The sequence below is a fragment of the Lissotriton vulgaris genome, chromosome 11 (assembly GCF_964263255.1).
Source record: "Lissotriton vulgaris chromosome 11, aLisVul1.2, whole genome shotgun sequence".
NCBI lineage: Eukaryota > Metazoa > Chordata > Amphibia > Caudata > Salamandridae > Lissotriton > Lissotriton vulgaris.
Genome location: NC_141699.1, coordinates 1109408654 through 1109423665, shown reverse-complemented (window position 1 = coordinate 1109423665; position 15012 = coordinate 1109408654). Strand labels below are relative to the sequence as shown.

Genomic DNA, 15012 nt, shown 5'->3' with positions numbered 1-15012 from the left:
GTTTGATTTTGGGCCTGAATGCACCCTCTAGGTAAGATTGGCTTAAAAAATAAATTACTGTAGGGAATACATATTTTCACCTTTCTCAACTCTAATCAATTGATATGATTCCTAAAACGTTAATTAATGCCATAAAAAGCTGTTGCTACAAAATCAATCGGTTTGTTAATAAAAAAGTGGAAACAATCGCCCTTCGTGTGGCGACGCGCTCTAGTTTTCGGGGCGTGCACCACTGCATTATGGGAACGTGCCGGCAAGACGCGTTTCCCGGCGCTCGGGAATTAAAGGATCTACAACACCAAAAGGTGCCAATGTCTTTTGTATAAAATTGACCTCTATAAACTGGCGACGAGGCTGGGAGGCACTGCATCGCACCCAGCACCTCACCTTAATCCCGAGCGTGGCAGAGGAGCGTGAGCCACCACGTGGCCAAAGGGGGCACCCCAGAGGTCCCCGAACACAGTGCAGAGGTCGGAGATTTCCCCATGGAGAAGGCAGCAGAAGCACAAGTCAGGCGCAGAACAAGGAGAACACAGTGAAGGTACCACACACACCACAGAACCGACTGCCAGCCCAGAGACCACATGGAGTAGTGCTCACACCAGCACAACTAGGCCTCTACCGGCAGCAAGGTCTGAAGTTCATCCCAGCAGCACAGCTGATGCCAGCGCACACAAGCAACAACCACCACAGCTCGAACCCTAGGCAGCCGTGCAGCATGGACCGTTCAGAGACACACAAGTGGCCCCCCAATTGAGAGTACAGGACCCCAAGCCTCACCCAGACAGAGCATAGCGCTGGATCTCCCAGGCTCATCCTGAGAAAGGGAAGGGAACCCTGCGCATCCGCAGGCAAGCAGTACAGAAGACAGACAAGCCCCGGGGAGTCCACCAGGAGCTGCCATACAACCGGTTCCGACCCAGCGCGAAGTGGGCAGAATGTGTGCGCAAACGTCATCCCTCACCAACCTGGTCCCGTTCCTACCCAAAAGTTGTGAGCCAGCGATGCCTTGGTAAGACTGGAGGCGATACTTTTTGAACTACCTGTCGGCCTTAGAAGACGAGGGAGAAGGCGAGTTCTCCAGCGCGAGGAGGAAAAAAATACTGCTACATAACCTCGGTCCCGAGGGGATCAGTGTTTATGACAACCTAGTAAAGAAAAAATGGCCTCCAAACGACACAGACGAGTTCCAACATGCATTAGAAGATTTGGATTCACACTACCGCCCGGTGGTGTGCATAGCAATAGACAGGTGCAATTTTTTCCAAAGGAAACAAAGCAGCAGCAAATCGATAGATGAATACGTAGCGGCCCTGCAGAAACTAGTGGTGACGTGCAAGTTTGGCACACTGCACGACGAGATCATCAGAGATCAGATCATCAAGCACACCGCAAATACAGAAATCCAGGAGAAACTGTGGGTAAACGGAGACGCCCCTCTAAAGGAAGTCGTAGCGCAAGTGGAAGAAGGCGGAACAATCCAAGTGGTGCGCAGAATCAATGAAAAGGGAGAGCCTCAACAAAACTCCTGTGTGCAAAGTGACGGATAGAAGCAAACAAGAAGTAACCCAGCAGCCTGAACACCAAGTCCCAGAAGAGGTACCCTCAGAGACCCACAAGAACGCAAAGCCACAAGGAGAGAGTAGAAACAACTGCTACAGATGCGGAAGTCAAACACATGCCAGCCACGATAAAGGATGCCCAGCGTACAGAGCAAAATGCTCCTTCTGTGGGATAATGGGGCACTACGAAAAGGTGTGCAGGCGGAAGTTCAAGAGATCAGAAGAGAAGTACGTAGCCCATGAAACGGACAGAGAGGAAGAAGCACCCGAGGAAGAAGAAGAAGAGGATGGACTCGGATCACTGAAATAATATCGAGGGACAAAATATCGACTTGCCAAAATATCGTGGACAAAATATCGACAGTCAAAATATCGAGTTTGTATCTACAAACAGGTAAGTACAAAAATATCGAGTACAAAATATCGTTAACAATAATATAGATGTAAAAAATATCGACTTTATTAAAAACAGTGTTAAATTAAATTAATATTAAATTTTAATTACTAAAATATACTTAAAAATACTTAAATTAAATTATAATAATTAAATAATAAATGAAAATAATAAAAATAATTTTTTACAATCTTATTTGTTGACCCTGAACCCTAAAATATACCCCTTTACCCAAAAACCCAAAACTGACCCTGAACCCTAAAAATACCCCTTTACCCAAAAACTAAAAACTGACCCTGAACCCTAAAAATGCCCCTTTACCCAAAAACTGAAAACTGACCCTGAACCCTAAAAATGCCCCTTTACCCAAAAACTAAAAACTGACCCTGAACCCTAAAAATGCCCCTTTACCCAAAAACTAAAAACTGACCCTGAACCCTAAAAATACCCCTTTACCCAAAAACTAAAAACTGACCCTGAACCCTAAAAATGCCCCTTTACCCAAAAACTAAAAACTGACCCTGAACCCTAAAAATGCCCCTTTACCCAAAAACTGAAAACTGACCCTGAACCCTAAAAATACTCCTTTACCCAAAATGTATCAATATTATTTAATTACCAAATAATTATTAATTAACAATAACAATAAAGTAAATATATTAGCACATTAGCTGTAATTATTTTAATAATTAATATTATTTTTTCCCAATTAATTACTTAACAATAACACAAAATTATATATATTAAAATGTACTCTAATTAATGTAATTAACTAATTACAATTAATTAATCACCAATTAATTACTAATACAAAATATGTACAAAATTATATTAATTAATTAACTAATTATTATTAATTAATTATCAATTAATTATTAATTATAAATATTTACAAACATATATTAATTAATTAATTATTATTAAATTACTTCCCACCCTATTCCCCTATAAACCCACAACCCGCTACAGAATTACATTACGCAATTATTAAAAAAACAAAATTCATTTAATAAAATATTTTATAACATTAATACACACTTTTCACACATATTATTACATAAAAATACACTATAAAATATAATATATTATTAAAAATTCGATATTTTTGCTATCTATATTTTATACAGTCGATATTACTTCACTTACCTGAAAAACGATATTTTTGTAGTCGATATTATGTCCAGTCGATATTTTGTCCAGTCTATATTTAAAACTCGATATTGTGTCCAGTCGATATTTTGGAGTCGATATTTTGTCTGTGCACCGATGGACTCTTATGTGTTGATGACCAGGTTCTAGGAATAACTGTGTAAGGTCCAGGAAACCTGCGTTACAAATGGACATTGGAGGTGTGTCGATCAACATAGTGGCAGATTCAGGCTCTCCATACACTATTGTCCAATGAACTGTATGGGAAAGAGATTTTGAACCACGGGTAGGCAGGGACCTACTCCCGACGGACATACATTCAGTCATGTAGACCGGCGAGCCTATACCCATGGTGGGGTATTGCACCCTCAAGTTTGAGTTCAAAGGAAGAGTGGCCGAAGGGAAGCTCTATGTGGCCGAGAAGGAACCGCCAGTCCTAGGATGGATAGACCAAGGCGCATTAGGGATCCAACTCAACCCAGGAGGGACCAGAAAAGTGATGTTGACAGACACAGTACAGGCTTATGAAGAGGAGGCGTGGAAGAAGGAGTACCCGGAAGTCTTCAAGGGAACGATCGGCCAGATGACAAAATTCACGCACAAAATATGCTTAAAAGAGGGAGCACAACCAGTGAGCCACAAAGTCCGCAACATTCCTTTCAAGAGCAGGGACGCCGTACAGGAGGAGCTTCAACGATTGGAAAAAAATGGAGTCAGTGAAGCCATAGAAAGCGCCGAGTGGCTGGAACCATTAGTAGTCGCACAGAAGCCCAACGGGAAGGTGTGTTTGTGCATGGACTTGAGGGAACTCAACAAGAACATTGTAGTGGACAAGTTCCCACTGCCTCGGATCAACGAGATGCTGGCTAAAACCAAAGGGGTAAAATGGTTCTCCACGGTGGATCTCACTTCAGCGTACCACCAAATCGCCCTCCATCTCTCGTGCAGCCATCTAACATCGTTCATCAAACCCTTCGGATGCTATAAGTTCCTGAGAATGCCGTTTGGGTTGGCATCTGCAGCTGCGGTATTCCAAAAACTGATGCACAAAATATTTCAAAAAGTGGCAGGTGTACAGTACTTCCAAGACGACAACCTCATAATGGGCAAATGAAAGAGTGATCACGATGCTAAACTGCAAACAGTCTTGGCCATCCTAGCGCAAAATGGTCTCACTGCAGAATGGGGAAAATGCAAGTTTGGAGTGGGGTCTGTGACATACTTAGGCCACGAGATCAGTGAAAAAGGAATCAAACCGAAACGGGCCAACGTAACTGCCATTAGGGAAGCACCAACGCCAAAAAGGAAGGAAGAAGTCTGTTCATTCCTGGGCATGGCTGAATTTTACAGCAAGTTCGTTCCCCACTTTGCATCCAATACACATGACTTAAGACAACTCTTAAAATGGACGACAGAAGAACAGACTGAACTTGAACTATTGAAGCAGGACATCTGTGCGGCCATGCCCCTCAAGGGATTTGACCAAGCTGCCCTCTCTATACTAACCACTGATGCCAGCGACAAAGGACTAGGAGCAGTTCTGATGCAGACGTCCAGGGAAGGAGAAGTTAACACGATGAGCTTTGCTTACAGGTCCCTAGCTCTGAACGAGGAGAAATTCAGCGTTATAGAAAAGGAAATGTTGGCAGCAGTGTGGGCAATGGAACGGTTCAGACAATTCTTATGGGGCTCAAAGGTCTTACTCCGCACAGATCACAAGCCACTGGTGAAAGTCTTGACCTCGAGTGGGCATGCACATGCAACGCCACGGAATGCGAAGATGACCTTAAGACTACTTGATTATGGGCCCGATGTAGGTAATTTTATTTTACCACTTCTTAAATACCGAATGGTACCGAATCGGTATTTAAGAAGTGGTAAAATAGAGGGGGGATGTAGGTAATACTGAATCGGTAAATACCGAATCGTTAAGATTCGGTATTTACCGATTCTGTAAATACCGATTCGGCAATGCCCATTGATTCCTATGGGCATTGAAGCCCATAGGAATCAATGGGCATTACCGAATCAGTATTTACTGAATCGGTAAATACCGATTCCTGCAAGGGTGCAGGGGGTGTCACTTTGACACCCTCTAGCACCCCAAATACAGGCATGTGTGCCATGTGGCACACAGACATGCCCTAAGGGCATGTCTGTCTGTCACATGGCATAGGTGTGCATGCACACATGTGCATGCACACCTGGATTCGGTATTTTACCACCCAATTGGATTGGGTGGTAAAATACAGAATCTGAAAGGCCTGTAGCACTGGAAACAGTGCTACCTACATCAGGAATTTACCGATTCAGTAAAATGACCCATTCGGTATTTTACAGAATCGGTAAATTTACCTAATCGGTAAATGTACAGATTCTGTCAAATATAGCCCCCTACATCTCAATCACCAAATACCGGTCGGTAACGGCCGAATTCGGCCGTTATCGACCGGTATTTGGTGACCTACATCGGGCCCTATGTCAACGAAGTGGAGCATATCCCAGGGACAAAGAACAAGGTAGCAGATTTCTTGAGCCGAGCGGCGGCCATGGAACCCGCTGCGGAACAAGAGCCCTCGGAGTGGGAAGAGTATAACTTGGCTCTCACGCAAGACCACGAAGGAGTGATCAGCAGGCAAGAATGGGAGGAAGCGTACTGCAATGACAAGACCTTGAAGGCAGTGAAGAGCTACGTGACACAAAGGATGGCAGGACAAAAAGCACCTGGACAGTCAATTGAGGAAGTACTGGGAAGTCCGGGAGGAATTATCCATTGGAGACAATCCAGTATTCCTGCTCCGAGCGGACAAAGTAATACCCCGACAACCGCTAATAGATCACCTACTAGCCATTCTGCATGAGGGACACCTTGGAATAATGAAGACAAAAGCCAGGGCAAAACAGACGTATTGGTGGCCGGAAATGGACAATGAAATAGAGATACATGTTAGGATGTGCAAGAGTTTCAGCCGGGCGGACAAGGCGCAAGTCATATTACGCCCACCCCTAGAGAAGTTCTCTTGCCCCACAAGCCCGTGGGAAATGCTCTCCATGGACATCTTGGGACCCATACTGGACACCAACGGGGTACCCAAATATCCAATTGTCCTGATAGACAGGTACACCAAATGGCCGGAGGTGGACATTTGTGAGGAAGCAGACACAGAAACCATACCTTCCTTCCTTACAGCCACTTTCTTGAGGGAAGGGATTCCTAAAGTAATCACGAGTGACAATGGTCCACAATTCAATTCAGCCAAGTGGAATGCGTTCATGGACCGCAACGGTATAGAAGTTAAGCACACCCCTGTGTATCATCCGGCAGGAAATGGACTAGCGGAGAGGTTCAACAGGGTGATAATGGGCTCAGTGCAAGCAGCAATAAGTGCAGGCAAGGACTGGGAGAAGGAACTCCAAAAGAAGCTGTGGGCATATTGCATCACACCAGCCATCACGGGGTACAGCCCGTTCAAAGTACTCAGAGGACGATACCCTTTCACAAAGGACAACCTAGCGTGGAAACAACTGGTGGTCCAAAGTAAATGGTCTCCGGCTGTAGTACATCGCAACATGGACAGAGCACAAGCCTTGTACACAGAGTACTATAACAAACGACGCAATGTGAAAGAAGTGGCCCTGGAGAAGGCCGAGTGGGTGAGAGTGAAACAAGCAGTGATGAAGAAGAAGGGCAACAGCAAGTTTAGTCCTCCATTGAAAGTGGTAGAGCCATACGCCAGATCGGCTTTCCTAAGTGACGGCAAAGTGTGGTCGCAAGATAGAATGGCACGATGCAACAAAGTCATGAAATGGGAAAGCCGGGAAGATGGAAGTTCACCCACCCCGGAGGAAAGACCAGAACTGGGAAAGACACCAGAGTCGGAAGGCGTCATACACGATACCATAATCAGAAGACAAAATGACGAAGAACCATACGATCCAGCAGAAGGATCATCCTTTCCAGCCACGCCTCGCAGCCTGGGTACGGAGGCGATGGAAGAAGAGCCGAGGATAAAAGCGATGGGGAGTGCCAGTCCTACAGGCGACCGGAGAATGAAAGACAGCCCGATGAACACACCTACCAGGTTGGGCAGACTGGTCAGGGTACCCAAGAGGTTTGAAGACTATGACATGGAGATCAAGTAAGACTATGTATTACCTGGTACTCTGACTACCACGATAGTGCTGGGACTCTGTCAGCATTTTCCTTTGTTTGTTAATATTGTGTTGTAATGTTAAAGGGGGGAGATATGTGGCGACGTGCTCTAGTGTTTCGGAGCGTGCGCCACTGCATTATGGGAACGTGCCGGTGGCCATCTTAGAATGCCGCGAGTAGCGCCGGCGGCAAAACGCGTTTCCCGGCACTCGGGAATTAAAGTATTTACAACACCAAAAGGTGCCAATGTCTTTTGTATAAAATTGACCTCTATACTTTAAGCCTCCATATTCTCTGCACTCAGAGCCCGATTCACAGAACTAACTTAAGACAAAATCCTAAACTTACTACCATTTTCGTATTCACAGAAGGCAATTACTCATTTCGCCATTCACAGAAGTTAGGACTCCTGACTTTAAGACTCCTAAATACCTTGGGCCTCATTTATGAGGCCTTGCGTCAGTTTTGCGCTGCTGATGCGTCAATTTTTGTGACGCATCGGCGGCGTAAAACATGCGCCTTGTTGCGCCATATTTAAAAAGTGACGCATCTAGGTAGATGCGTCACTTTTTAAACCCCTGCGCCACATTATACCTGCGTCAGGTCTAATGTATGCAGAGGGGGCGTTCCCCTGCAAAAAGCCTCGTAATAGTGACGCAGTGAAATCTATGAGATTTCACTGCGTCACTTTTAGGACGCTGTTGGGTCAAAATCTTGCGCCTGCCTCACAGCAGGCCTAAGACTGACGCAAGCCCTTTCACATGGGGCTTTCCCCATGTGAAAGGACGCATTGCTGGAGTTGCGTCACTATTGTGAGACACACCAGCAATGCGTCACTTTTGCACTTACAGATACGTCAGAAATACTGACGTATCTGTAACTCCTTGCGACATGATGCGTCATACATTAAATATGACGCATCATTAGTGTCGCAAAGAGTGTGCAGTGAAAAGTGACGCATCGCTGTTTTCGCGCAGCGATGCGTCACTTTTCATAAATAAGGCCCCTTCTGTGAATACCGAAAGTCTTAACATTTGGATTTTTCTTAATTTAGTAGTAGTAAAGTTAGGACTCCTAACTTTAGGACTCCTAAATGCCTTCTGTGAATACCGGCAGTCTTAAAATTAGGATTTTTCTCAATTTAGTAGTAGTAAAGTTAGGACTCCTAACTTTAGGACTCCTAAATGCCTTCTGTGAATACCGAAAGTCTTACAATTAGGATTTTTCTCAGTTTAGGAGTTCTAAAGTTAGGAGTCCTAACTTTACTACTTCTAAATTGAGAAAAATCAAAATTTTAAGACTTTCGGTATACACAGAAGGCATTTTGGAGTCTTAAAGTTAGGAGTCCTAACTTCTGTGAATACCGAAATGAGTAAGTGTCTTCTGTGAATACCAAAATGAGTAAGCGCCTTCTGTGAATACGAAAATGGTAGTAAGTTTAGGATTTTGTCTTAAGCTAGTTCTGTGAATCGGGCCCTCAGAGTCTAAATGCATGGACTGAGAGTTTTACACCGATATTCAGCGTTCAATGATGGGGGGTCTGGAATGAGGATTCCAGCAGGTCGGTTATTTATTTAAATGTTTTATTTTGCAGCGTTTACGATAAGAAAGAGAAAGAGTAAAGGCTGGAGGTTTGCTTTGGGGAGTGTTCTTGTGTCTTTTACTAACCAGGACATAAAAGATTCATAACACCAGGGAGGTGCAAACAAAGTCTTTTCTTGTTTTTCAGAGTACAGAGAGGTGGAATCCCGCAGTTTGGTCCCCGGGGATGTGATTTTATTGCCCGGAAACAAGTTGTCCCTGCCGTGCGACGCGGTGCTCATCAGCGGGACGTGCATTGTGGATGAAGGCATGCTGACAGGTAGGAACGCTGCAGGTGGTCACCAGTTACTGCTGCCACATTTTCACATTTCTCCTGCATGAATAGGGGTTACAATGCGGGAACTGCCCCTTCCATCTGAGAGTGCAGCTGTTTCTGCACAGGGGGGTCCTTCCTTGCCCAGTAGGGCACCCCCTAGCCTCGACAACGTGTTAGTCAAGTAGAATTCCAGCTTTAAAAAATAAATAAAAATAAACAATTTCAATTGATTTTTTACTGGTTCACCTACGGCCGATAGCTTTTTGGGTCTGGGCTCATGTAAGCCAATTTTCTTTTTAACCTATACGTTATAAAGAAGCCTTGGCAAAGCCAATAGGAGTGGGTTGTGCATGCGAACAGATGCAGTGTTAGCATAACAGAAGGAAACACTCAGAGGGGAGCCATCAGGAGCAGACAGGGGCAGTATAGCTGTAAAGCAGCCCTCATGCAGTTGAGTGCGAGCACTGGAGGGTATACTGGAGAATATATCCAGACAGCAGCGCCATTAGAAGAGACAGGCATACATCACCGAACTTTGCCAAGACGTGATTGACAAAGTCTCAAGCCTAGAGAGGCCGATTGAAGACAGTCAGTGGTCGAAAGGGGCAGACCAAAAGCCTAATCGGTGCAGATTGTTAGCTAGAGATCTGTATAAAACCCAGACCTCAAAATACCACTTGAAACCTTTAGTCATGAGTAGCTGGACTCAAGTACATGTTTCCACATCAAGTTAGTGTCTATTCTTCAACTAACCCACAGACCATTAAATAAGTTAAGAATAAATATTTCGTGGTTGGTTATCAGGCAGTTGAGGCAGGGATATGAGCTCCAAAAGGAAAAAACAATGGCCTAAAAGCCTAAAAGCCAGACTCTTCAAAACTGAGCTATTGATGCTTTTCGTTGTGGTGTAGTGACAAGTATGAGTAAACTATTTCATTGGTGTTGGGCTACGACATCTCTCGCAAGCGTTTTGTCTTTACCCTCCACTTTTTGCTGAAATTCAACTTTGTTGCTTCTAGGGCTCTGTGCACTTTACCACTGCTGACCAGTGCTAAAGTGTGTGTGGTCTCTCCTCTACACATGGGTAAATTGGCTAACACCTGATTGCCATATTTAATTTACTTATACGTCCCATGTGGAGTGGTATACCATATACTTAGGGCCTGTAAATAAAATGCTACCAGTGAGCTTTCAGCACTTATTGTGCCGTCCACTTAAGTAGCCCCTTAAAACATGTCCCAGGTCTACCATTGCGGCCTGAATGCAGTTTATAATGCCAATTCGACTTAGAAAGATATCCCCCTTGCCAAGCCTTACATTTCCCTTTTATTGCATTTATGTCACCCTAAGGTAGGTCTTAGGTAGCCCATAGGGCAGTGTGCATTGTAATTAAAAGGTTGGACATGTACTTTTAAGTTTTACGTGCCCTTCTAATGAAAAACTATTAACTACATTTTTCACTACTGTGAAGCCCACATTCCCCATAGTTTACCATTGGATTGCTTTATTAAATTTAATAAGTGCTAAGCTTTGATTTGGAACAGATAAATATTTCATGTTTGGTGTCTGAGAGACTGTAATTTAAAACACTCTTAAATGATTAAGTCAGATTTTAAGTTACAATTTTAAAAATGGCACTTTTAGAAAGTTGGCATTTTCCTGCACTAGCTATTCGGTGCCTGCTGCCGTTTGGTGGGTCACAGGACTGGATGTAGTTGGCAGTTGGACGTTATTTATTCCTTCCAGAAGCCACATACTAGCATCATTAGTCATGCCTGCATGGGCCATCAACTGGCAGGATGAGGGGGCGGAGCTGGACACAGCCTCACTTGCAACCGAATAGACTGTGCCCTGACTTCACACAAAGGAGTTGCCACCACTGCATTTTTCATGTAGCCGGCTTTGAGACAGGGCAGAGGAGGTAGAAATTTTCTAAAAACTTCGCCTGCTTCAAAGAAGTCACCAGGTTTTAAAAGGGGAACCTCAGACCCACTCTACAGTAGAGGTGGGCAGTACTCGCTGAGTTTCACGCCACGGATTTCCATGGAGTTGCAGAAAAACTCCCTGAAACTCCACAGAATTCCACCAATAGGTGTAAAATACGCAGGTTGTGCTGTAATTTAGCATCGGTAGTGCAAGCAGTGCTGAAAATCAGTGTGAACAGCCACACGTGTAGTGCAAGAGCACGTAGCCTTTCAAGTTGTTTTGCTGCTGCACGGGTATTAAATGTACTTGAGCGGCAACAGATATACTCAAATAGATGCCCTCTGACCGCAACTGTTCACAAATGCTGGTGACCTCCTTGTTAGAAAATCGTGCTACGGGACGCAATATTACGCCCACCACCACTTAGTTCACCTTCTGAAGCTGCGAAAGGACTCTCAGAGGACTGCCTGCTGCTGTGGCCTGCTGTGCACTCCACAGCACTGCTTTGCTGCACCTGAAAGTATGGCTTGGCTGTCTCGAGCCAGCCATGAATCCTCAGAGTCCTGTCCTGCTGCTTGAGCCCTGTTCCCATGCGTGGACCCAGGGCAACAGGATGAGTTGAAGGGATGGCTGAATGGCCTCCTGATCAGAACCTCAAGGACAGAAAAGTCTCCGACCATCTTGAACCTGCACCTGGAACCAACCTGCCTGAGTCTTAGCTCCCAAAATGGTGCCCTTCTAGACCTGGACCCTTGGGGGGGAGGGGGGGGGGGTGCTACAGGTGCCTAAGGGGCATAGTACCTACAAACGGCGATAAACATCTCAAAGCGCGTTTAGCGATATTACATTTATCGGCATCTATCGCTGGAATTTGTCACCCGGATAGCGTTTATTAACAACGAGTTTCTCCAAGGCAATAAATATTCCAGCAATAGCGGCGAAATGTAGGAATATCTCTGAAAATCTAGCGATATTCCTGCAGTGATAGTGAAAACCTTGATGATAGGCAGATGTGTATTCAGCCATAGAATCCACCTCCCATCATATGTATAGCTAAGTCTGGATTTTTGCAAACATTATCTTACAGTGATATCCGCAGTTAGCGTGGATTTTCATGTCGGTATTGGTATCCTGGGCCAGCTTGATAATAGGGAGAAGTGCAGTAGGCGACGATTCCCGTGTTGTTTTGGGAAGAAACGCATACTTTGCATCTCATTAGAGATGTGAAGCAAGTCGTCGGGAAACGGTTGCTAACATGCGCTAATGCATGTTAGCACAGCCTTGTAGATAGGGCTAAAATGTTATCTCTGCTTTTTTGGTTTTTAAAGTAAAAAAAGCAGAGATAATGCTCTTGATGATATGCCCGACATAGTCAAAAGCCACAACTTGGGATTTTTCCTACAAACTGAACTGAGGAAAGACTGGGTTCAAACTCCTCATCTATTCACCCAAGGTGCATCACATGTCAGCCTGACTTCGAGGCTGCTCCAGCTACATTTTTCTCAGCAGCAACAAATCCTGTTGCTTTGCCAAAGGGATTTCCAGACTCGTTCTACTCTCATCAGCTACAGCCACCAGTGTCATCCCGGTGGAGATTTTCAACTTAAAAAAAGACACTGATTCTGAATCAAGAAAGCTTCACTTCTACTTCGTTCAGTGACTCCCCGACAATGATTCCTCCTCCTCGTACACCACCTGCAGCCTTGACCCACTGAACTTCTACCTTTCTCAGTGAATTTGGCGCAATTTCACCTAAGTCCGAAGGTAACTCTGGTTCTAGTACTTGGGGTTTTGTTCCTATGATGTCAAAGAATTTATTTAAATTTGCTCTCCTTATTCTAAATTGGTGTGGGATTTTTCTTGTGTTGCATTTTCACTGTACTACTGTTTGTGTACTGCATAAAAACTTTACACTCTGCCTCTAAGTTAAGCCTGGCTGCTTTTGTACCAAGCTACCAGAGAGTTAAGCATAGGGTAAATTAGTGCCGTTTTGTGGTTCACCGTGACAGGTCCTGTGGCTGTTGCTTGATCAGGGCTAACACCCCACTCAACCAGCAACCAAATGTCTCACAATTGGTATCACAAAGATGGGGAAAATACAAAAATAACAAAATATGTCATGTTTTTTCCATCTGAATCAGAGTGTCTGCTTGTGCTCAGCCATGCCCCCATGCATAATATTGTCGATATGGAGCACTGATCTTGATATATATGTATAAATAAATGCATCCAAAAAAATATCTTGCAAAAATAAACTTTCAAGTGAATCTGATTGTGCTCCACAACATCACAAAACACTCCAACAAACAGCATTTGTGAATATGACAAAGGAAGCCAGTCCAGGAGAAACCTATTTTCTTTAATTAGAATTGATTCTATATCTTTTCTGTTGATGCCACTGGTCCAAATCCTGAGAACTAGGAGTACCTTTTCTGCTCTTTGTATCAATGCAAATCACTAAAACAGATTTATTTAATTCCATGTATTTCCATGTCATAAGCAGGGCTACTGTAATTCTGTGTTTGTGCGACTGCTGTGTTGTTTGCATAATTAAGTATTTGCTGCATTTGCCAGATAATCCATCATCTGCAGCAATCTGAAGATTTTAAGAAAAAATGCTTTTGCAGAGGGACAGCCCTTTGAGATGGTTGACTGGGCATTTTCCTACTTTTATTACTATGTTTTGGGAGTTAAACTGTTACTAAAGAGTGCAATCAATGCCCAGACAGTGTTAGCAAATGTAAAATTGACAAACAAATGACGTGTTACTCTCACAAAGCGTGCCACATTATGCTGCATAATTAGAATTTTATTGCTGCATGATTTGCTCCACCCTGACGCATAATTCGGCCCTCCGCTGCCGCATAATTCCAGTTGCCCTGGTTATAAGTAAATCTGGATATTTCAGTTAACCTGAGAAAGGATTGAACATTATTATTTTTTTTTTTACAGAGTTTTATATAGCGGGAACTTGACCCGAATCGGGTATTAGAGCGCTTTACATAGCACCAGTTGTGCTACATGAGGACACATTCATTTTTGTTAGGCACAGGGAGATTAAGTGATATGCCCAGAATCACAGGATGTTCAATGTCATTGCCGAGACTCGAACCCAGTTCCCCAGATCCGAGGTCGACCACCCTAGCCGTTAAAACAACTCCTCTGCCCGGTTCAGTGGCTTTATTGAAACATATCATATTTTGTAAATTAAAAAAGACTATATATTTGCCACAGTATGGATTGTGATGTGTTCAGTTCTTTTTCTTGTAAAGGAATGTTGTCCCTTTTATGAGATATGTGCAGCTGATTCAGAGTTTGGCGGATGGGATACTCCTTCACGCCTGTGTCGGCTATCCTTCCGCTGTATTACATGCGCATTATGCACTTTCAGTCGCGGGACGGGCTACCTGCCCCTTTGTGAGGGAGTAACCCGCCCACCACACTCCAAATCATGACTCTTGTCTCCTTGTAAAGCAGGGTCCAAGTCTTGCTTGCAAGGAGCTGCTTTTCCCAGAAAAGGGAGCCAAGAACATCTTTTATTTTACTCCTACATTTACCTCTTGTACATTAAAACTCCGTCCTGATGTCTGCGATTTAGGAAGTAAATTTCACCTCTCCAGATTTGGCTTGAAAGAGTATTACAGCAATGAAGGGAAGATTTGGGCCGATGATTATTCATTTCATTGATTTTAAAGGGCTGGCTTGTTGCCTATTGCTACAAAGACCCACCAATTAGAACAGCTCTGTGAGCAACATGTAAACACAGTGCAGAGGAAACACATATTGAGCATCAGGGCCTGTAGCAAGGGTCTAAAGCAACACGCTGGAATCTGCTGTGCCCCCTTGACATTACTTTCTGATTGTGTGCATCGCCAAATAAATTCCTGTCTGGCTGGACAAAGGACATAAATACTATTCCAGTTTGTGTCTATTCTTACCCTGATCCCCCAAACTACTAGGGTCCACTGTT

General features: G+C 44.1%; 1 protein-coding gene across 1 annotated transcript in view; it reads left to right on the top strand.

Annotated features, from left to right (window-relative positions):
* Nucleotides 1-15012, top strand: part of LOC147684255 (putative cation-transporting ATPase 13A4) — a 291659-nt gene that overhangs the window by 134873 nt on the left and 141774 nt on the right. Inside the window, exon 9 of the mRNA XM_086942617.1 lies at nucleotides 8988-9119. Within this exon, the coding sequence (XP_086798743.1) occupies nucleotides 8988-9119 (132 nt within the window). The remainder of the gene's footprint in view (nucleotides 1-8987; nucleotides 9120-15012) is intronic.